The 23,759-nt window shown below is 45.1% G+C and overlaps 3 protein-coding genes and 1 pseudogene across 4 annotated transcripts in view; all 4 read left to right on the top strand.

Moving 5' to 3' along the window:
- LOC143269903 (H-2 class I histocompatibility antigen, Q10 alpha chain-like) overlaps window positions 1-23,367 on the top strand; it is a 175,075-nt pseudogene extending 151,708 nt beyond the window's left edge. Inside the window, exon 8 of the transcript XR_013046697.1 lies at window positions 22,943-23,367. The product of XR_013046697.1 is annotated as an H-2 class I histocompatibility antigen, Q10 alpha chain-like (transcript). The remainder of the gene's footprint in view (window positions 1-22,942) is intronic.
- LOC102926614 (H-2 class I histocompatibility antigen, Q10 alpha chain-like) overlaps window positions 1-23,367 on the top strand; it is a 139,416-nt gene extending 116,049 nt beyond the window's left edge. The window contains exon 7 of the transcript XR_013046698.1: window positions 22,943-23,367. The gene's annotated coding sequence lies outside the window, so the exon portion shown is untranslated. The remainder of the gene's footprint in view (window positions 1-22,942) is intronic.
- Window positions 1-23,367, top strand: part of LOC102915969 (H-2 class I histocompatibility antigen, Q10 alpha chain-like) — a 46,135-nt gene extending 22,768 nt beyond the window's left edge. The window contains exon 7 of the mRNA XM_076557305.1: window positions 22,943-23,367. Coding sequence (XP_076413420.1) covers window positions 22,943-22,947 — 5 coding nt within the window. The 3' untranslated portion in view covers window positions 22,948-23,367. The remainder of the gene's footprint in view (window positions 1-22,942) is intronic.
- LOC102922156 (H-2 class I histocompatibility antigen, Q10 alpha chain-like) lies at window positions 19,337-23,367 on the top strand. Its single transcript, XM_076557324.1, is given in 9 exon segments — window positions 19,337-19,415; window positions 19,617-19,886; window positions 20,092-20,367; window positions 21,894-22,121; window positions 22,124-22,168; window positions 22,295-22,349; window positions 22,351-22,399; window positions 22,576-22,608; window positions 22,943-23,367. Coding segments are annotated over 9 exon segments (1,053 nt in total). The 5' UTR covers window positions 19,337-19,342; the 3' UTR covers window positions 22,967-23,367.
- Window positions 23,368-23,759: the final 392 nt, after the last annotated feature.

The raw sequence follows: 23,759 nt of genomic DNA on the forward strand, positions 1-23,759 counted from the left end.
CTCTGAGCCATCTCTCCAGCCCGACATCATCTTTCTTGACCTGATGCTCCAATCATAATTTTTTGTAAACAGCTTGGGTTCCACTCTCCACACTTTCCCTGGGGAGCAGCTTTGCTAGCACATGGCTCCATAAGCCCTTCCTCCACAGGCCTCAGATTCTATTTGGTGGCATTCTTAGCTGTTGGGTCTGTGAAAGCCAGTGGTCACTAAGTTAATAGATTTCAAAGTTTTTTCTTTTTTTTCTTTTTTTGGTTTTTCGAGACAGGGTTTCTCTGTGTAGTTTTGTGCCTTTCCTGGAACTCACTTTGTAGACCCGGCTGGCCTCAAATTCACAGAGATCAGCCTGCCTCTGCATCCCAAATGCTGGGATTAAAGACGTGCACCACCATTGATGGATTCACAACACGCCCCCACAGTTGGGCGTGTTTGCTCATGCCTGGTGGACCTGGTGGACCTAGACACTTCCACCTAGACCAATCCAGGTCAAAATAGCCATTTCCGGGTCAAGGCGTCTCATGTGACCAGGACCCTATGGCTTTGCATGGCTGCATAAGAGCAAAAAACACAACCATGTGATCTGCGCATGCATGGAGTAGGTCAACCTGTGTACACGCATGCACCACCCAGCCTTTATGAGCCAGCGCCATATTCCTGGCTTTCTTCTTCTTCTTCTTCTTCTTCTTCTTCTTCTTCTTCTTCTTCTTCTTCTTCTTCTTCTTCTTCTTCTTCTTCTTCTTCTTCTTCTCCACACACGTCTCTCTGAAGGCCTGAGCACTCATCTGTCTCTTTCATCTTAATAAAACTCTTGTTAGTGGATTCTGTCATGTTGCATGACATTTCCTCGCAGGGTAAGAGCGCCGCTAAATAACAACCACCACCTGGCTTAGGTTTTTTTTTAATCTATTAGTCATTGGGTGTTAGTTTCCACTCAGAGGTGGGCAAGAAATGGCTCTTCAAGAGTCTGAGGCTAGTCCAATTTGAGATAATTAGCCTCTGGACCTGCATCATCCCAACCTCTCCACATCACTGTAGTTTTAACCAATCAGTCTTTGTAGACACTGCTTCTTTCCAGAAATTCTTGATGACACCCAAAGCTCTGTGTAGATCAGGTTGGCCTCAAACTCATAGAGATGCACCGTCTCTGCCTCCCAAATGCTGGGGTTAGAGGGATTAAAGGCCATCATGAAAAACACAATCTGACTGTATCATTCCCTGACTAAACCCATTCAATGGTGTTCCACTGACTTGAGTTCAGGTCCCACATCCTTAACCTGGTCTCCAAGGCCCTGTGAGGGTGGCCCCACCTCTCCAGCCCCACTGCTCACTGTTCACTCCGCACTTCACTCTATGGACTCCAGTTCCAGTCCTGCCCTGCTTCCACCTGCAGACAGCCTGGGGTTTGCTGAGCCCTGACCTGAAGGCTCCTGCCTCTGGGTCCACCCTAGTTAGTTCCACTTCACACTCAGACCGCAGCTTCTTGGGGAAGGTTTGAAACCTTCCTTTTAGGCTCAAATCCCCTCTTCAGCACCTCACTCCAAAGTGTATCTTCCCGTGGAGCCCTGGCGTGGTCACACCTCTACATTTGTGGGTGTTTATTTGGGTGGTGTCTGCCCCTGTAGGACATAAGATCCCAAGGGTCAGGACCCTGGGTACAGGCACCCAGCTCTGCCCTCCACTGAGTCTACCAATGGACACTCCACAGACACTGTTTGTATAAAAGTGTGCAGGCCAGGGTCTGGGGCAGGAGGGTCTAGATGTTCCAGGGTTTCAGATGGGATGGACAGGCCAAAGGTCACCATTCTCCCTCCATGACTCTTACAGATAGAGTGGTTTTCCAAAAGCACTGAGGATACATTTCCCTTCCCTGTGTTTTGAGGGGACAGTTTATGTTATGGGACGTTCTCAACAGCTTCAGATGATCGTCAAGGAACATTTTCCTCTATTCTTTTTGTGCTGATAGATCAAGAATGCCCCAGGAAAGCAGACATGGTGGTGTGCACCTGTATCCTCTTTTACTTGATTTTTGTTTGTGTTTTGGAGAGAGTTTCACACTGTAGCCCAGGTTGGACTTGAACCCACTATGTAGCCCAGGTTGGCCTAGAACTCCATATAATCCTTCTGCCTCAGCTTCCTGAGAGCTGGCATGGCAGGATCAGCCACCATATCACCTTCACTTTGTATTTTGTCAGATTCACCAAGTTACCTACCTTGTCCAGGAACTCACATTGTGGAGCAGACTGGGTCAAACTAATGATCCTCCTGCCTCATGCAGGAAATAGCACTTTATCATACAATATGAGAGGGGATGTATATTGTCTGTCTGTGTGTACCAATATTGGCACATGGATGCATGTTGCTTTGGAAGTACCCATAGTCGAATGTCTTCCTGCATTGCCTCAACCTTAGCTTTTTTACTTATAACAGGGTCTCACTATGTACCCTGGCTGGACTTGAATTCACAGAGATCTACCTGGCTCTGCCTTCCAAATAGTGGGGTTAAAGCCTGCCCACCATGCCCAGTTCAACCTGGATGTTTTTAAACTTTCTTTTATTACAAGACTTATTTATTGGGGTTGGGGATTTAGCTCAGTGGTAGAGAGCTTGCCTAGCAAGTGCAAGACCCTGGGTTCGGTCCTCAGCCCCGGTGGGGTGGGGGTACAGGGGTGACAAAGATGTTTTTATTTATTTATTTGTTTGTTTGTTTATCTGCCTGCATTTTGTCTTCATGCCAGAAGAGGGCATCAGACCTCATTATAGATGGCTATGAGCCATCATGTGATGTTGGGAATTGAACTTAGGACCTCTTGAAAGAGCAGCCAGTGCTCTAAACCTCTGAGCTGTTTCTCCAGTCTAACCTGAGAGTGTTTAAATATTTCATTTTTATGTTTAATTGCATGTGTGTGTCTGAGTGTGGGTTTGTGCATGTAGTACAGTGTCAAGGAGGATGTTGGGTCCCCTGGAACTGAGTGACAGGCAACTGTGAACTGTCCCTTGTAAATGCCAGAAGCAAACTCAGGTCCTCTCTCTGCAAGAGCAGCGTGCACAATCAGCCATGGAGCCTTCACTGGGAACTGAGTATTCAAATGACCAAGATGTGGGGTCATCTCACTCAAACGACCACAGTGACTAACACACACAGTGACACCCAAGCTCTCAGTGCAATCTGGGATCTTGAGGGAGCAGCTGGCTGACACACCTGCAGCTGGGACCTGGGCAAGAAGGCAGGGTTCTCCAGAGCCACCCAAGGCAACACTGCTTCATGTGAGGCCAGGAAACGCCTTTTCTAATGTCAGGGTGGCTGGCTCTCCTGTGAGGCAAACCCAGGAATGTAGGGAACCTTCACGAGGAAAAGTCCAAACCCCCTGGTCTCCAAGGGGACCATCAAGATGGCTCAGGGGGTAAAAAGGGGCTTGTCCCCAAGCTTCATGACCTGAGCTCGATCCAGGGAAGCCACATGAAGGGAAGAACCAACTCCCAGAAGTTATCCTCTGAGCCTCACACAGGCATCATGACACAGGCATCCCCTCACAGAATAGTAAATCAATGTAACGAAAATCAAGAGGAAACAAGATTTCATGTTAAAGAACACAGAAACACAAGTGTATACATTGTGTCCAGTTTTCCTCCAGACTTCCAGTGGGTGAATTTGCCTGTGTCCAAAACCCACACTGTGAGGAGAAGCTGTCAGAAGGATTTAAGGTCAAGTCATACAAAGAAATTTTAAACTATTTATGTATTTATAGCATTATTGTATGTATGTAGTGTGGGAATGAGGGCACACCCCAGTTAAGGTGCATGTGTGGGTCAGAAGACAACCCGTAGTTGCCAGGATACAACCAAGTCTGCAAGCTGTACTGGGTATACAAGATTGATGTCTAAGACCTATTTGCTATCAAGCTCTCGTGCTTCCTTGATGACTAAGGGGACATACAGAGGAACAGAGAGTGGCCTGAATGGTTAACTGCCTGAAAGAGTGCATCTGTCTCTCAGGAACTGGAAGGCACGTTGTGCTCCAGGAGCCATGGACTCCAACCTGATAAAACCTATGATGCATGCCTCTCAAGGCAGCTAGGCCAGCCAGGCCAACTCCATGGTTCCCTGCACTCCACATCACATGCCATGTTTTCTCAGCCTTTTCTGGGTCTGTATGTTAGTCAGGGTTCATTATGGTAACAGAACTTATAGAATGAATATGTATACATGAAATAAAGACAGACACATATACAAAGGGGATGAATTAGAATGACTCACAGGCTGTGGTCCAACTGGTTATTAATAGAAAGTCCTGGAATCCAGTAATTGCTCAGTTCATGAGGTTGGATGTCTCAGCTGGTCTTCTGTATATGCTGGAATCCTGAAGACGTAGCTCTAATACCAGTGAAGGAACGGACTTACTGCCAAGGCAAGAGAAAGCAGGCCAAGAGCAAGAGCTTCCTTCTTCCATGTCCTTACACAGGCTTCCAGCAGAAGGCATGGCCCATCATAGAGCTCAACTTTCTGTGTTAAAAGTGTATCTTGCCTGGCGGTGGTGGTGCAGGCCTTTAATCCCAGGTAGTATAGAAAAATTTACCCTGCTGGGGATTATAAAATTTCTCCTGAAAAAATACAAAGAGGAGATTCTCTTAGCTTTTTAGCCCATAAATTAAGTAAACTGAGAATTCAGCTGCAGAAGGTACAGATTAGGAGAGATCAACTGCACATTCTTAATGATTTTCAAAATTTTTTGAGTGATAATAACTGTTTGCAGCCTACAATTGGATTGTCTGCTCAAGAATTAACTAATTTGTTTCAGATTCTGCAAGGTGACTCAGATTTAAACAGTCCAAGACAGTTAACAGCTGAGACTGAAAAAAGTTAGCCCTGGTAGAAAGAAAAATATACAAAACGCCTATGTGGATAGATTAGACCTCACAAAGATGTGTATTTTAATAATTTTACCTTCAAATCATTCCCCTACTGAATTCATTGTACAGAGAGAGGATTATATTGTGGAATGGATTTTCTTAGCTCATAGAGTAAAAAATTAAAAACCTATATAGGAAAAGTTTCTTAACTAATCATAAAGGGAAGATTAAGACTTCATCAATTATCAGGTATGCATCCAGCTGAGATTGTGGTGCCCTATACCAATACTGAAATTAGGCAGTTGTAGGAGATTAATGATGATTGGCAAAGAGCTTGTAGTAATTTAGGAGAAATTAACAACAAATATCCAAAAAAAGTAAACGAATTCAGTTTATAAAAATAACTGAATGGGGGCTGGAGAGATGGCTCAGAGGTTAAGAGCACCAACTGCTCTCCCAGAGGTCCTGAGTTCAATTCCCAGCAACCACATGGTGGCTCACAACCATCTGTAATGAGATCTGGTGCCCTCTTGTGTATACATAATAAATAAATAAATCTTTTTAAAAAAACTGAATGGATTCTTCCCCACATAATAAAAGGGGCACCTATTTCTGGGGTTCTTACATTCTATACTGAGACAAATAAACTAGGAATAAAATTTGACAAATGGATATATTTCATTTAGTAGATTTTTAAAAATTAAAGATATTCATCATATCATTTCCATGTTACCAGGATACCATACAATCCTACAGGACAAACAACTGTTAAAAGATCTCATACTCTAAAAGACATGCTTGTTAAACAAAAGGGGCCTATGAGGGCCCCCAGAGATAGACTGCATGATGCCTTACTAACTTTAAGTTTTTTAAATGCTAATGAACAGGAACAACTTTGAGTTATGGAAAGAACTGCTGAATTGAGTCAGCCCATGTATTATAAATATTTTAACATCAAAGTAGTCCAGGGAAAGTGTTGAGTTAGGGCCAAAGTTATGCTTATGTTTCCACAGGAGATAATAAATTGTGGGTTCCATGGAAATTGATAAAAATCTGCCATGAGCAAAAGACATCTCCAAGATGCTGCAGATGCAGGAATGCCTCTGAGGAAGTTGAGACATAGGAGACCTTTGCCACAAACAACTAATCCTCTCCCCTGGGGACAGCTTAAGAGTCTGTGTGACAAAGGAGAGAGGACACTTCCCATGACTCAGGACCACAAGCCTCTGAATGCTACAAACTTGTTTCCGTGGTAACAGTGCAGGTAAAAGGGATGGTCATAATTATTGGACTTATACCCCGATCTTCCAATTAACACAGCAGTAAGTGAGGGAGATGTGAATATTCCTGTAGAGGTTGATGGATCTTCTTGGTACCTGGTTCTCATGACAACTGAGGTCCGGCTCAGCCAATGGAGGAGGGTGAAGTGATGGGAGCACAAGGAATTCCTATTTGCATGGGAAGTGGGATTCAGTGCCTAAATATAACCTCTCCAGTGTGGCTATCCATAGTCAATACTACACAAGATTATCGTGATAAGTTTCATATGCTTCATACATCTGGTTCTAAAGGACAGAAGAGTAATGCTACTGATTCCATAAATCTACCATTTTGTGAGATGAGGGTTACCAACAAGGAATCTGACTGGGTACATTAGCAACAGTGTAAGAGTGAGAAACCTTGAGTGCTAATTAATATCTCCAAAGGAGACGTCATTGATTGGAGCCCTTACAGCACCCCTCAAGGGAAATATTCTCACTCAGAGTTAAGATGGAAATGGTATAATATAAATGGAACTGTGGAAATCAGTGCTTCTATTAATCAATCTATCTGGTGGCATGGATTTGGAATGGCAAGTCTTCTCCTGCAATTTGGCAATTCAATTCTGACTAACTTGTGGAAACTGGCAAGTGCCTTCCACCCTCTTAAGGTGTTTGAAGGAAAGTTAAACATTAAGGATGATAAGTACACTCTGTCTTTTAGACTAAATCAAAGCCCTCATTTTATGGCATGTGTACCATTACCTTACTTGCTATTAAAGGGACCTGTTCAATGGCACCCAAATAATTACAGTCTCACTTATGAATGGTGTACCTTTCATGTTTGTGTTATTTCTAGTATGTTTTAAAATTTGACCTTCAAATGTTTATATATTCTTAGAGCAAGGCCAGCAATCTGGATACCAGTGAAGTTGAGGCCATGACAAGGCTCTCCTGTGATGATCCTGGTACAGAAGCTCGTTGAAAGAATATTAAAAATAGCATGTCGTATGGCTGGACTGGTGGTTGCAGTTATTGTGGGAATTGTTGCATTGGCAGCTACGGCAGTGACGGCTGGAGTAGCGATTCATAAATTCATAAAGAAATCCGAACTGCTGGATTCATAAGACACTGGCAAAGGCATTCAGAAGAACTTTGGACTGAACAAAATAAGATTGATAATGAGATAGTAAATGAATTAACTGAATTAAGGCAAACTGTCATATTGTTAGGGGATCAGTTAGAAATTGTGAAGGAGCAGATAAAATTAAAATGTGATTGAAATGTTTCTTGTTATTGTATCACACCCTTAAGATTTAATGAGAGCAAGTATGATTGGAAAAAGGTTAGGATGCATTTGTTGGGTCACCCTAATGCTTCTCAAATGGTTTTTGACTTACAGAAAGAAATTAAAGAAACTTTTGCAAAAAAGTTACCTGCCAGGACAGAAATGGACATCATGGAAAATCTAGCAGATACCATAGCCTCATTCAATCCTACGAGTCACTTTACCAGGTTTCTTATCCTAGCAGGTGTTGCTCTTGTTCTAGCTATAGTAACTTTATTGGCTTTAAAATGTGTTTTGGTATACGTGTGTAAGATTGTAAGACAGATAGATAGAAAGAAGGCTATATATTTGCTGTAAAGCTGCATAACCTTCAAGATAATTGAATATATCAAGAGAGAGAGAGAGAGAGAGAGAGAGAGAGAGAGAGAGAGAGAGAGAAGGGAGAGAAGGGGGTGGGGGGATCTTGGCCTGGCTCCAGAGAGTAGCACCTAGCCCTAATCCATCCTTTGTTTAACTGACACCTTTTGTTTCTCTTATTGCCCTATGTGAATCTTGTCTGGGGACCAAAGGCCTATGCAAATCTTGGTTCAGGAAACCCAGAAAACCATGGTACCTGAGAAATGGAGGAATTTGCACTTGGCATTTTATCTTTGGGAGCTCCTTTTGGGTTGTTTTGAAGACACAGAAATGAACTGGCTAAACTGTAAATAGAGAGAAAATTAAAATGCCCTGGGTGAAGGGAAAGTGCTTCAGTACTTCGAGGATGAATCCCCAGGACCACCACCACCCACCCCACCACCCACAGCTACAAAAGGCTAGATTCATTCTTAAGATGCCTCTGAGCCTTCTTTCTACAGATCTGAGGGAACCCACACACCAGTGCCTTGACAATGAGCAACAGATTGCCGCGACAATGTTGAGACTGTTATAGATTAGGGGGACTTTTAAGTTGGACTCAATGTATTTTCCATTATGATATTGCTACAAGCTCTTTTGAACATTTTCATTTCAGCACATTCTATTTCAATCATCAGTACCTGTCCTATTCCAAAGCTGGATTAATTTTCTGGTGGAACAATGTTGACTAAACAGCTCTGTGCCCTTAGCCCCCGGGCCTCACACTCTAAATTGTAGAGTGGAAGACATTGGAGCATTTTTTAAATGTATTTTTTAATTTTATTTTTTATTAGATGTATTATTTTTTGCATATGAATATGCAGGTCCAGTAGGAACTGGATCCGCTGGAACTGAAGTAACATATGGTTGCCAGCCACCATGTGGGTGATGAGAACTGAACCTGGATCCTCTGCAACAGCAACAGGTGCTCTGAACCTCTGAGACATCTCTCCGGCCCTTATTGGCACTTTTACATAAGGAAACTACACAGTCTGGCTCACAGCAAGATGGCTGATAAGATGGCTGACCACAGAGAGAAATTCAGTGCAAAGGAAGAGATAATGTTGGTGCAAATCTCCAGAGTGAGGAGTGCTGGACACTGATGGGGTGAGGCCTGAGGGAGAAGAAGGGCTGAGCAGGGGACAGAAGAAATGTTCTGTTCCTAAAACAGTGGGGTCCTCCTGTTTGAGGATACAGTCTGCAGATCACAATGGACACATCTGCAGAACCCTGCAAGGCATCTTACATCTGCACTGAGTGCTGTGGTGGTTTGAATGAGAATGGCCACACAGGCTCAGAGGTTTGGATACTTCAGTTCCAGTTGATGGAACTGTTTGGGAAGGATCAGGAGGTATGGCCTTTTGGAGGAGTTGTGTCACTGGGGCTGAGCATGGAGGTTGTAAAAGACTCCCACTATTCCCAGTCTCTCTGATGCTTGTGCATCAAGATGTGAGCTCTCAAATGTTCTGGCCACCACACTTTTCCTCTGTTGTCATGGACTCAAACCCTCTGAAAACTGAAGCCCAAATTAAACACTTCCTTTTATAAATTGCCTTGATTATGGTGTCTTATCACAGGCACAGAAAAGTAACTAAGGACACATTTGGTAGCCCATATCTTTAATCCCAGCACTTAGGATGCAAAGGCAATTGAACTCTCTATGGTCTACATACCAAGTTCCAAAGTAGTCAGGACTGTGGAGACAGACCACATCTCAAAAAAATACCAGTGTAGGCAGAATTTTCTGTCCCACTAGCAAGCTCCCAAATAATCACACAGACTTACTATTAATTATAAATGCTCAGCCAATAACTTATGCTTGTTTCTAACTATCTCTATAACTAAATCAACCCATATTTATTTTCTATGTCTACCGTATGGCTCAGTACCTTTCCTCGGTACAGCATGTTCATCTTTCTTCTCTCTGCATCTCCCTTGACTCTGCCCTTCTTCTTCCCAACATTCTCTCTGCCTAGATAATCCTGCCTAGCTATTGACCTTTTATTACACCAATCCAAGTGGCATTGCTTCACAGTGTACAAAGAGATTATTCCACAACATTTCCCCCTTTTGTCTAAATAAAAAGGTTTTAACTCTGACATAATAAAACTATATACAATAAGAACAATTACCAGACTGCCACCGACTTCCCTCTGGACCAGAGGTGAGTATCTGGGCCCAACCCGGACCCCATCCCTGGGCACCCAGCCACTCCAGGAAGACCTGCCCAACTTGGCCCCAGGTTCTGGCCACCGGGCAGGTCCCCTTCTAGCCCCACCGGGAGGGATCCCCTTTTCCAAGCCCCCCGGCAGTCCCTGAAATCTCCGCACCCTGCCCCCACGCCCATCTGCCCGAGACCCCAGCCACTTCCTGAAACTTAGAGACCAGCCCCCAGCTCCCATCCTGCCCCCGACTTGCCTTCTGGACCAGAGGTGAGTATCTGGGCCCAACCCGGACCCCATCCCTGGGCACCAGTCACTCCAGGAAGACTTGCCCAACTTGGCCCCAGATTCTGGCCACCGGGCAGGTCCCCTTCTAGCCCCACTTGGAGGGATCCCCTTCAACAAGCCCCCCAGCAGCCCCTGTAATCTCCGCGCCATGCCCCCACGCCCATCTACCCGAGACCCCAGCCACCTCCTGAGACTTAGAGACCGGCCCCCAAATCCCATCCTGCTCCCAACTTCCCTTCTGGACCAGAGACTTCTGTTCCACATAAGAGCTTCCATCCTGCCCCGGAATTCCCATCTGGACAAGAGAACTCCCATCTGGACAAGAGAGAGAAACTTCCTGAATCTGTCAGCTCTTTCTGAACCAAGTACACTGATAAGACCAAGAAGGAACCACAAAGAGCTGGGCAGACGTCAAGGCCGAAGTAATACAACAAAATGAAGAGCAATACAGCATCACCAGAACCTAGCCCGCCTCCAACATCTAGACCTGAACATCAAAAATTGGAAGAAGCAGAAGAAAGTAGCCTTATGAGTAGTAACATCATGAAGAAGATAGAGGCTTATGTAGAGGAAAAGACAAGAAAATTGGAAGAACGCTGTAAACAACTAGAGGAAAGGGCAAACAAATTAGAAGAAAACAATAAAGTCCTGCAAGAAAGCAATAAAGTCCTGGAAGAAAACAATGAAGTCCTAGAAGAAAGCAATAAAGTACTCAAAGAAAACAATAAAGTACTGGAAGAAAACAATAAAGTACTGAAAGAAAATCATGAAAAAGCAATGAAACAAACAAAGGAAACAGTCCAAGAACTGAAAAGGGAAATTGAAAAAATAAAGAAGACACAAACAGAGGGAATGCTGGAAATAGAAAACCTGAGTAAAAGATCGGGAACTTCAGATGCAAGTAGAACCAACAGAATGCAAGAGATGGAAGAGAGGATTTCTGGCACTGAAGATACAATAGAAGAAATAGTTTCATCAGTCGAAGGAAACACTAAAGTCAACAAAGTCATGAACCAAAATGTCCAAGAAATTTGGGACACCATGAAAAGACCAAACCTACGAATTATAGGGATAGAAGAAGGTGAAGAATACCAACTCAAAGGCACAGAAAATACATTCAACAAAATTATAGAAGAAAACTTTCCCAACTTAAAGAAGGAAATGCCTATGAAGATACAAGAAGCCTATAGAACACCAAACAGACTAGACCCCCAAAAAAAGTCCCCTCGACACATAAAAATTAAACAACTAAATGTACAGAATAAAGAAAGAATATTAAGAGCAGCCAAGGAAAAAGGCCAAGTGACCTATAAAGGTAAACCCATTAGAATAACACCCCATTTCTCAATGGAGACTTTGAAAGCCAGAAGAACCTGGACAGATGTAATGCAGACACTAAGAGACCATGGATGTCAGCCCAGACTAATATACCCAGCAAAACTTTCAATTATCATAGACGGAAGGAACAAGACATTCGAAGACAAAGCCAGATTTAAACAATACCTATCCACAAACCCAGCCCTACAGAAAGCACTAGAAGGAAAATTCCAACCGAAGGAAGTCAGATACACACTCGAAAACACAGGCAATAGATAAAGCCACAACAGTAAACCCCAAAGAAGGGAAGTACACACACACTACCACCAAAAATAACAGGGATGAAGAATCACTGGTCATTAATATCCCTTAATATCAACGGACTTAATTCACCTATAAAAAGACATAGACTTACAGAATGGATACGAAAGCAGGACCCATCTTTCTGCTGCATACAAGAAACACATCTCAAATTCAAAGACAGACACTACCTAAGAATAAAAGGCTGAGAAAGACTTTCAAATCAAATGGTCTTAAGAAACAAGCAGGGGTAGCCATCCTGATATCCAACAAAATAGACTTCAAACTAAAATCAATCAAAAGAGATCAAGAAGGTCATTACATACTCATCACAGGAAAGATCCACCAAGATGAAGTTTCAATTCTGAACATTTATGCCCCAAACACAAGGGTACCCACATATGTAAAAGAAACATTACTAAAGCTTAAACCACATATAAAACCCCACACATTAATAGTGGGAGATCTCAACACCCCACTTTCACCACTGGACAGATCTCCCAAATCGAAACTTAACAGAGAAATAAAGGACTTAACTGATGTCATGACCCAATTGGACCTAATAGATATCTACAGAACATTCCATCCTAACAAGAAAGAATATACCTTCTTCTCAGCACCCCATGGAACTTTCTTTAAAATCGACCACATACTTGGCCACAAAGCAAATCTCAACAGATACAAAACAATTAGAATAACCTCCTGTGTTCTATCAGACCACCATGGTTTAAAGTTAGATTTCAACAACAACAAAAACTACAGAAAACCTACAATCTCATGGAAACTGAAAATGCTCAACTGAATCACCAATGGGTTAAGGAAGAAATAAAGAAAGAAATTAAAGACTTCCTAGAGATCAATGAAAATGAAGACACCACATACCCAAACTTATGGGACACTATGAAAGCAGTGCTAAGAGGGAAATTCATAGCACTAAATGCCCACATAAAGAAGTTGGAGAAATCCCATACTAGTGACTTAACAACACACCTGAAAGCTCTAGAACAAGAAGAAGCAAAGTCTCCCCAGAAGAATAGACGCCAGGAAATTATCAACGTGAGAGGTGAAATTAATAAATTAGAAACTAAGAGAATAATACAAAAAATTAATGAAACAAAGAGTTGGTTCTTTGAGAAAATCAACAAAATAGACAAGCCCTTATCCAAACTAACCAAAAGACAGAGAGAGAGAATCCAAATCAACAAAATCAGAAATGAAAAGGGGGACATAACAACAGACATTAAGGAAATCCAGAGAATTATCAGGTCATATTTCAAAAACCTCTACTCCACAAAACTGGAAAACCTAAAAGAAATGGACATTTTTCTGGATAGGTACCACATACCTAAGTTAAATCAAGACCAGATAAACTATTTAAATAGCACAATAACCACTAAGGAAATAGAAACAGTCATTAAAAGTCTCCCAACCAAAAAAAGCCCAGGACCAGATGGTTTCAGTACAGAATTCTACCAGATCTTCAAAGAAGAGTTAATACTAATACTCTCTAAATTGTTCCACATAATAGAAACAGAAGGAACATTACCAAACTCCTTCTATGAGGCTACAATTACCCTGATTTCTAAACCAAACAAGGATGCAACAAAGAAAGAGAACTACAGACCAATCTCCCTCATGAACTTTGATGCAAAAATACTCAATAAAATACTGGCAAACAGACTCCAAGAACACATCAAAACAATTATCCACCATGATCAAGTAGGCTTCATCCCAGGGATGCAAGGGTGGTTCAACATATGAAAGTCCATCAATGCAATACACCATATAAATGAACTCAAAGAAAAAAACCACATGATCATCTCACTAGATGCAGAAAAGGCATTTGACAAAATCCAACACCCCTTCATGATAAAAGTCTTGGAGCGACCAGGAATACAGGGAACATACCTAAACATAATAAAGGCAATATATAGCAAACCAACAGCCAACATCAAATTAAATGGAGAGAAACTCAAAGCAATTCCACTAAAATCAGGAACGAGGCAAGGCTGTCCACTCTCCCCATACTTATTCAATATAGTACTTGAAGTTCTAGCCAGAGCAATAAGACAACATAAGGAGATTAAGGGGATACAAATTGGAAACGAAGAAGTCAAGCTTTCCCTATTTGCAGATGACATGATAGTAAACTTGAGTGACCCCAAAGATTCCACCCAGGAATTGATAAAGCTTATAAACACCTTCAGCAACATAGCAGGATACAAGATCAACTCAAAAAAATCAGTAACCCTCCTATATACAATGGACAAAGAAGCTGAGAAGGCAATTAGAGATACATCACCCTTTACAATAGCCAAAAATGACATAAAATACCTTGGGGTAACACTAACCAAGCAAGTGAAGGACCTATATGACAAGAACTTTAAGTCCCTGAAAAAAGAAATTGAAGAAGATCTCAGAAAATGGAAAGATCTCCCATGCTCATGGATAGGCAGGGTTAACATAGTAAAAATGGCAATCTTACCAAAAGCAATCTACAGATTCAATGCAATCCCCATCAAAATACCAACACAATTCTTCACAGACCTGGAAAGAATAATACTCAACTTCATATGGAAAAACAAAAAACCCAGGATAGCTAAAAGAAACCTGTACAATAAAACAACTTCTGGAGGCATCACAATCCCTGACTTCAAGCTCTACTATAGAGCTACAGTAATAAAAACAGCTTGGTATTGGCATAAAAACCGACATGTGTACCAATGGAATCCAATTGAAGACCCTGACATTAACCTACACACCTATGGACATATAATTTTTGACAAAGAAGCCAAAAGTGTACAATGGAAAAAAGAAAGCATCTTCAACAAATGGTGCTGGCATAACTGGATATCAACGTGTAGAAGGCTGCAAATAGATCCATATCTGTCTCCGTGCACAAAACTTAAGTCCAAGTGGATCAAAGACCTCAACATAAATCCAGCTACTCTGAACCTGCTAGAAGAGAAAGTAGGAAGTAGTCTTGAACGCATTGGCATAGGAGATCACTTCCTAAATATAACACCAGTAGCACAGACAATGAGACAAACAATCAATCAATGGGACCTCTTGATATTGAGAAGCTTTTGTAGAGCAAAGGATACGGTCAACAAGGCAAAGCGACACCCTACAGAATGAGAAAAGATCTTCACTAACCCCACATGTGACAGAGGACTGATATCCAGAATATATAAGGAACTCAAGAAATTAGACATCAAAACAACCAACAGTCCAATTGAGAAATGGGCTTTAGAACTAAACAGAGAATTCTCAACAGAGGAAACCCAAATGGCTGAAAGACATTTAAGGAATTGCTCAACATCCCTAATCATCATGGAAATGCAAATCAAAACAACTCTGAGATACCACCTTACGCCTGTCAGAGTGGCTAAGATCAAAAACACTGAAGACACTTTATGCTGGAGAGGATGTGGAACTAGGGAAACTCTCCTCAACATCTGGTGGGAATGCAAGCTTGTACAACCACTTTGGAAATCAATATGGCGCTTTCTTAGAGAATTGGGAATCAATCTCCCCCAAGATCCAGTTATACCACTCCTGGGCATATACCCAAGAAATGCTCAATCATACCACAAGAGCACTTGCTCAGCTATGTTCATATCAGCATTGTTTGTAATAGCCAAAACCTGGAAACAATCTAGATGCCCTTCAACTGAAAAATGGATAAATAAATTGTGGCACATATACACAATGGAATACTGCTCAGCAGAGAAAAACAATGACATCATCAGGTTTGCAGGCAAATGGATGGATCTAGAAAAAATCATCCTGAGTGAGTTAACCCAGACTCAGAAAGACAAATATGGTATGTACTCACTCATAGGAGGATACTAGATGTGGAACAAGGATGACTGGACTGCTACTCACATCACCAGTGAGGCTACCTGGAAAACGGGACCCCAAAAAAGACACAGAGGAATGGATGAGATCTACATGAACAGCCTGGTCATGAGTGGGAACAATGAAGAGCGACGGTCGAAGGAAAGAGAGTGGGAGATCCTAGCTGGATCAAGAAAAGAGAGGGAGAACAAGGAATAGGAGACCATGGTAAATGAAGACCACATATGAGAAGGGGAGGAAGCAGAGAGCTAGGGAGGCCCACGGAGATCCACAAAGATACCCCCGCAAAAGACTGCTGGCAATGGTCGAGAGACGACAGGAACTGACCTACTCTGGTGATGGGATGGCCAGACACCCTGACAGTTGTGCCATAAACCCCATCCAAGGACTGAGGAATCTGAATGCAGACATCCACGGCTGGGCCACTGGTGGAGCACTGGGAGTCTAATTAGTGAGAAAGAAGAGGGTTTATATGAGCGAGAATTGTTGAAGCCAAGGTTGTATAAAGCACAGGGACAAATAGCCAAATGAATGGAAGCACAGGATCTATGAACCAAAGGCTGAGGGGCCCCCAACTGGATCAGGCCCCCTGTATGGGTGAGACAGTCATTTGGCTTGATCTGTTTGGGAGGCAGCTGTGCGTTGGTGCCGGGTCCTGGGCTCGTTGCATGAGTTGGCTGTTTGAATCCTGGGACTTATGCAGGGACGCTTGGCTTCCTTCTCACCTAATGATCACGGGAGGTTCTTTGTACCTGTATCCTGCATTTTGTGTAAACAGCTTAGATGCAAGAATGTAGAGCATTGGGTAGTGAACTTCTGCCCTCCATTGTGTTGTAAGCCTGCATTTAAGGTTTCCTCCCTCTATCAATGAACGGCATTCAGCATTTGGCATTCGGCATTCAGCCATGGCGAATGACTCGCTGTCTTTGTCTCTATTTTTTAATCTGCAGCCCCTAGCTCGGACATGGTGAACGGGTATCGGTAACGCGGGCATTACCTCAACAATCTGGCTCACAGCTCTTCCAAGTGTGCCCTTCTTTATTACCTCCTTACTTTGTTTTTTCCACCTAACTTTATCCTGCCTGGCTATTGGCCCAAACAGCTTTATTATTAACCAATGAGAGCAACACACATTAACAGCATACAGAAAGGTCATCCCACAGCAGTCTTCCATGGTCAAATCTGATCTCTTTTTTTTCTGGTAGGAATCCACAGTATTTTGTTTCCTGGGGAAACAATAGCATAAACTCTCTCCCAACTTAACATAATGCCCAGCTTTCATTTTGAAGTTAAGTCATTTTTAAAATATATAGGTTAGTTTATTTTAGCAGTTTGCACAATCCAATGTTTCTTAGCAGCTATTCCTTTTTGTACATTAGCATTTAAAAAATTTAAAGTTAACAGGACACCAGGTAGGATCCAGACTCCCTGTGTATGTTCCATTTTTACATGGCTAATTTTTTTTTTAATTTTAGACTTTCTTAAAAGACTTTGCTATTTTTTGGGGCTGGAGAGATGGCTCAGAGGTTAAGAGCACCGACTGCTCTCCCAGAGGTCCTGAGTTCAATTCCCAGCACCCACATGGTGGCTCACAACCATCTGTAATGAGATCTGGTGCCCTCTCCTGTATACATAATAAATAAATAAATCTCTAAAAAAAAAAAAAAAAAAAAAAAAAAAAAAAAAAAAAAAAAAAGACTTTGCTATTTTTTAAACTATTTTTTCCTGTGAATGTCTTTACCCATTTTGTTTTCTTAAATCTATGCACATTGTTATATATTAAACACTGTGACCTGTTTAGAGATTTTTTTCCATCTGAACATGCTTTACTGAGTATGTAACCTTTTCTGTCTGCATGGACAAAACCTTAAACCAACCATGAGCTCAGCTCATGGTGTATTGGAGGCTGAAGCACACAAGCAGCTACCAGGAGACACATCTCTGTGCCGTGCCGGCATGAGAGACATGAGACTAGGAAGCTGCGTGTGACTCCATTATTGTGTATTTAGAAACTTTTTTAAGCTTTCTCTCTATATATACACACACACATACACACACACACAGGGCCCCACATTGCGCACCATTTGTAAGTAGAATTTCATGTCCCACCAGACAGTTCCCAAATAACCACACAGAGACTTAGTATTAATTATGAATTCATGGCCTATAGCTTAGGCTTGTTTATAACTATAACTTAAATCTATAACTTAAGCCCATAACTAAAATTAACCCATATTTCTTTTCTATGTTCTACCAAGTGGCTCTGTACTTTTGCTCGGTATAATATGTTCATCTTGCTTCTCTCCCCATCTCCTGAAGACTCCACCCTTTTTCTCAACATTCTCTTTGCCCTGATAATTCTGCCCAGCTATTAGCTGATAGCTTTTTATTGAACCAATGCAAGTGACATTTCTTCACATTGTGCAAAAAGATTATTCCACAACACACCAGGAGAGACACACAGGCAGACTCTGCTGCCTTCTATTCCTCTCCTCAACCTCCTCTTCCTTCCTCTCTTCAGACTCTGGATCTAAAGTCACTACTGGAATACAATGGCAAGAACAAGCAGGTTGGGATACAATGGAGAGATGCTTTTCTTTAAAGCAGAGGTGCTGGCCTGCAAGCACCACACAGACTCCCATGGAGGAGACCAGGCTCCTGTGTTCACCTGCAGGGGGCGGCTCAGAAATCTCACCTGTAATTAGAGACTTTGCCTTTTCACTCAGGATCTTATCTACACAGTGCGGTGTTTCTCCCAGATGATCATCTGTGGCTCCTGGTGGTTGTAATAATAAAGCAGAATAATGATAATAGTGTAGTATTAGAAGTTATATAATCCATGGCACTCTCCCTCTGACATTTTCTCCCACTTTATAAGCTCATGATATGAGGGAGATGAATGTTACAGGCCTGTGGGACCCTGAATCTGATCAAAGTTGGCTTCTGAGTTTCTCAGGCCTGTGCAGTGTGGACACCGGGCAGAGGATAATTCTCATGGCAGTGGTACACATGGGGGATTCAAGGTTTCAACCCCGTTCAGTAGTGTGGAGCTAAATTAAATTTATAAATATCTTCTTTCTGTGGATTTTGAGTTGATGTCTTCAAATCCCAGCCACACATAACTGGAGTAGAAAGTGAAAGCAGAGGTGAGTAGAGACTCTTGCATGGAAAGTTACATATAACACACAATGTGTCAAAAGTGCTTGACCAGAGCTGTGAAAACTTCAGTCACCTCCCGATGCAGGTGTCCACGGCAGCCCCACACCCTCACCAGGACTCCGACAGCACCTGTTTCCGTGAACATTCATTTTAAGTGCTGTGTGTATTTTATCTGGAAACTCCATGCTCTTAGGTTTCATCCTGACTAACCTGAGGAGACAGTTGTCGTTATGCCGCTCAGAGACACCATGACACACAGCGCTCAGTCCCGCAGCACAGGGTTCAGCAAAGTCTCAGTCCCCAGGAGGTGAGGTCTGGGGTGGAAGCCCAGGGCTGGGGATCCCCAGGTCCCCAGTTTCACTTCTCCAGCTCCTGACCTGAGAGATCCCGGAGAACCAATCAGCGTCGCCGCGGTCACGGGTTATAAAGTCCACGCAGCCCGCGGAACTCAGACGCCCTAGATCTGAGATGGGGGCGATGGCTCCGCCCGCGCTGCTCCTGCTGCTGGCGGCCGCCCTGGCCCCGACCCGGACCCGCGCGGGTGAGTGCGGGGTCGGGAGGGAAACGACTCTGCGGGGAGGGCGGGGGCGGCCCCGGGGAAGCCGCGTCCCCGCGTCGCCCAGCCAGACCCTCCCACCCTTCTCCACCGCGTCCCGAGCCCCGCGCCCTGCTCCCCTCCCGGCCCGCGCACCCGCCCGGGGTCCCGGAGGAGGGTCGGGGTCTCACCGCGCGCCGCCCCCAGGCTCGCACTCCATGCGGTATTTCCTCACCGTCGTGTCCCGGCCCGGCCTCGGGGAGCCCCGGTTCATCTCTGTCGGCTACGTGGACGACACGCAGTTCGTGCGCTTCGACAGCGACGCGGAGACTCCGAGGATGGAGCCGCGGGCGCCGTGGATGGAGCGGGAGGGGCCGGAGTATTGGGAGGAGCAGACACGGATCGCAAAGGGCACCGAGCAGACATTCCGAGTGAACCTGAGGACCCTGCTCGGCTACTACAACCAGAGCGAGGGCGGTGAGTGACGCGGGTCGGAGGTCACGACCCCTCCACGTCCCTACGTCCGGCCCAGAGTCGCCCGGAGTCCCGGATCCGAGGTTCGGGAGGAGAGTCGGGGACCGGGACCCGGTTTCCCTTTTGGTTTAGGGGAGTCCGCGGGTGGGCGGGGCCGCGGGGCGGGGCTGGCCGCGGGTGGGCGGGGCTGACCGCGGGGTCCCCGCAGGCTCTCACACCATCCAGGTCATGTATAGCTGTGATGTGGGGTCGGACCGGCGCCTCCTCCGCGGGTACCGTCAGTTCGCCTACGACGGCCGCGATTACCTCGCCCTGAACGACGACCTGACGACGTGGACGGCGGCGGACACGGCGGCGCAGATCACCCGGCGCAAGTGGGAGCAGGCTGGTGATGCAGAGATACTGAGGGCCTACCTGGAGGGCGAGTGCGTGGAGTGGCTGCGCAGATACCTGGAGATCGGGAAGGACACGCTGCAGCGCACAGGTGCAGGGCCGCGGGCAGCTCCTCCCTCTGCCTCGGGCTGGGCTCAGTCCTGGGGAAGAAGAAACCCCTCAGCTGGGGTCATGCCCCTGTCTCAGGGTAGACAGTGTCCCTGGGTCTCCTGATCCAGCATGGCAGGGACCGCACTGATCCCCAGGTTCAGCTTTCACCCTGGACAGGTGCAAATCTGTCTCAGAGGAGGGAGAGGAGATCCCGACCTAACCACAGTGGCTCCTGCAGTCTGCAGCCGCTGTCAGCCATGGCCTCTCCAGGCCGGGGTCTCTGCCCACACCAGGGTCTGTGGAAACTGAGTCCTGTCATCTGACTGTGTCAGCCTTACACGCCAGGACAGGGAGTCTCCTTTACCTGATGGGAGACATGGACGCCCCTACCCTAGGCTGGTTCCACAGTTTCTAGAACTTTCCAAAGATACTTTCTCCCAAATCCCTGTGGCTGAGGTTTGCACCCCTCATACTCCGATTACGTCTATTCCCAGAATGGCCACCTGAGCTCTTATGGTGTGCCCTGGACAAATACTAAATTGTGGGGGGCTTTTTCTTTTTTTTTTTTCTTCCTTCCCTTTTTTTTTTTTTTTGAAGTTGTCATTTTGCTTTTAGTCAGTTTATTTATCCCCCTCACTGGAATGATACTGTTTCTCTGTCTCCCCCTCATTTTATCATCTGTATCAGTCTCCACAGGAGCCAGGGGGAACTGCTAATCTGGATAATTAGACAAGTCAGTGTTTCCTTTACACTAGAAAGGCTCCTGTGAGCTTAGACTGTTTTCTGCCATATTAACATCCAGAGCCCTCCTGCTCTCCCTCAGTCCCAACAAGTCACAGTGTTGCCCCAGTGGATTAGGAATTGAACTTCCTCAGAGACAGGGTCTTCTGCAGCTCCAGGACAAGAGTGACAGGGACGATCCACACACCCCTGTGAGCACCGCTGTGTCCCAGGGAGTGCTGCTCTGGGCTCCACAGCACACTTCCAGGGGTCCTGGTGACAATACCTTGTATCTTGTCCCCCAGAGGCAGGGCTTGGGGAGTCATTTTCCCTGGCTGAGTGTCAGAGGTTCACCACATTTCTGCTGCATTTGGTGATGGCTGTTCACTGGACAGACAGTTATGCTGGTCAGCAAGAAGGCCACAGTGGTTGTGCCTCAAAGGTGGAAGCAGGAGTTGGTGGCACCCTTCATGTAGGCCTTGTACCTGATTTCTTATTTTGATATAAATTAATAACATATATAAATTATTTTCCTTTCATTCTTTTACTACCTAACTAATGCTGTAGAACATCACATGAGGAAGACCATGCTGACCTGCTGGCTCATGTGGATTCCCTCTTAGCTACTGAATCCCCCCAGGAAAATGTGCAGTTCTGTGATGAGGGGACCAGCTCTACCTGAGGTCACTAGTGTGATGACAGAATTGTCCAAACAGACACAGTTTAGTGTCAGCATTGGTTTAACTTTGTCTTTGCAGATTTCAGTTTATCTTGTTAATTGTGGGATTTCTTAAATCTTCCACACAGATCCACCAAAGGCACATGTAACCCATCACCCCACACTGAAAGGAGACAGCACCCTGAGGTGCTGGGCCCTGGGCTTCTACCCTGCTGAGATTTCCATAACCTGGCAGAGGGATGGGGAGGAACAGACTCAGGACATGGAGCTGGTGGAGACCAGGCCTGCAGGGGATGGAACCTTCCAGAAGTGGGCAGCTGTGGTGGTGCCTTCTGGGGAGGAGCAGAGATACACATGCCAGTGGTCCATGAAGGGCTGAAACAACCCCTCACCCTGAGATGGGGTAAGGAGGGTGTGGGTGCAGAGCTGGGGTTAGGGGAAGATGGAGCCCTCTGAAGACCCTGAAAAGGATCAGGGCTGAGAGCTGGCGTCATGACCCCCGACTTCCCCTCCTGTCCTTCCCTTCCAGAGCCTCCTCAGTCCACTGTCCACATCTGGGCAATCATTGCTATTGTTGTAGCTGTGATCATTGGTGCTGTGGTGGCTGCTGTGTGGTGGAGGAGGAGAAACACAGGTAGGAAAGGGCAGGTCTGGTTCTCTCTCAGCCCCTTTTAGAAGTGTGCTCTGCCTCACTAATGGGAAACATCCACACCCCTCATTGCTCCTGTCTCTAACCTGGGTCTGCTGTTAGTTCTGGAACCTTCCTAGGGTCGGGTCTTCCCTGGTCTCTCACAGCTTTTCTTCTCACAGGTGGAAAAGGAGGGAACTATGCTCCAGCTTCAGGTAAGTGTGGGGAGCAGGATTGTCCCTGAGGCCCTTGGGGTGAAGCTGGAGTATTTGGGGAGCTCTGCCAACCCATAATACCTCCTCCAGTGAAGTCTTCTAGAGGCCATGTTTTCACCTTCCTGTGACTATATATAATTTTACCCTAGGCAGGGACAGTGCCCAGAGCTCTGATGTGTCTCTCCCAGGCTGTAAAGGTGACACGCTGGGGACTGATTTGGGGAGGGGAAAGTGGACATGATTGAGGTTCAGGGACTTCCAGAATCCCCTATGAGTGAGTGGTGGGTGTTGGTATGTTGCCTTCACAGTGATTGTTCATGACTCTTGTTTGTAGCGTGAAGACAGCTGCCCGGCCTGACAGAGTGACAGAGATGTGCTCAGGTCTCTCCTGTGACGTCCTGAGCCCCTCAGTTCACTCTCAGCAACAGTGTCTGATGTTCCCTGTGACCCTGTGGGCTCAATGTGAAGACCTGGGGAGCCCGGCCACCCCTGCACACCAGGACCCTGTCCCTGCACTGCCTGTGTTCCCTTTCACAGCCAACCTTCCTGGTCCAGCAGGAAGGAGGGGACATCTCCATCCTGTCACCTCCATGCTGCCCTGAGCTGCAGCCCCTGACTCCCCACTGAAAATAAGAATATGAATGTGAACTTGGTTGTTCACGTCCTTGATCTGACAGGTGGATTGATGAATAAATTAAATGATTGAAATACTTAGAGCTTGTGGATGAAATAAATGGCAGCATGGAGAACCTTCCAGAATCTGTGTTCATTATGCTGTGTGTATCTGGTGGACAAGATGAGGCTGTAGAAGCTGAGTGTGAACCGCACTGTGCCCAGGTTGAGCTCAGTCTATTGTTGGCTGTGACATGGTCATTCCTCAGCTCTGTCACCTCCTGGCTCTGTTCTCTTCATCACTTGAACCACATGCTGAGAGTCTGTGATTGCAGGGACACTGGTATGACAGAGCCTTGTCCTGTCCACATGATTGTGAGCAGCCAGGGCTGCTGTGACAGGTCAGCCTGGGCTCTGACCTGGCCATGGCTCTTCACCCCGTCTTCTCTGTTTATTTCTTGTCTTTTTAGTTTGTATGGAGGACTAGGCCTGTTCTTGTCCCTGTGAGTGGTCCTTGCCTCTTTATCCCTTGGGGTCCC

The sequence above is a fragment of the Peromyscus maniculatus genome, chromosome 21 (assembly GCF_049852395.1).
Source record: "Peromyscus maniculatus bairdii isolate BWxNUB_F1_BW_parent chromosome 21, HU_Pman_BW_mat_3.1, whole genome shotgun sequence".
Taxonomy (NCBI): domain Eukaryota; kingdom Metazoa; phylum Chordata; class Mammalia; order Rodentia; family Cricetidae; genus Peromyscus; species Peromyscus maniculatus.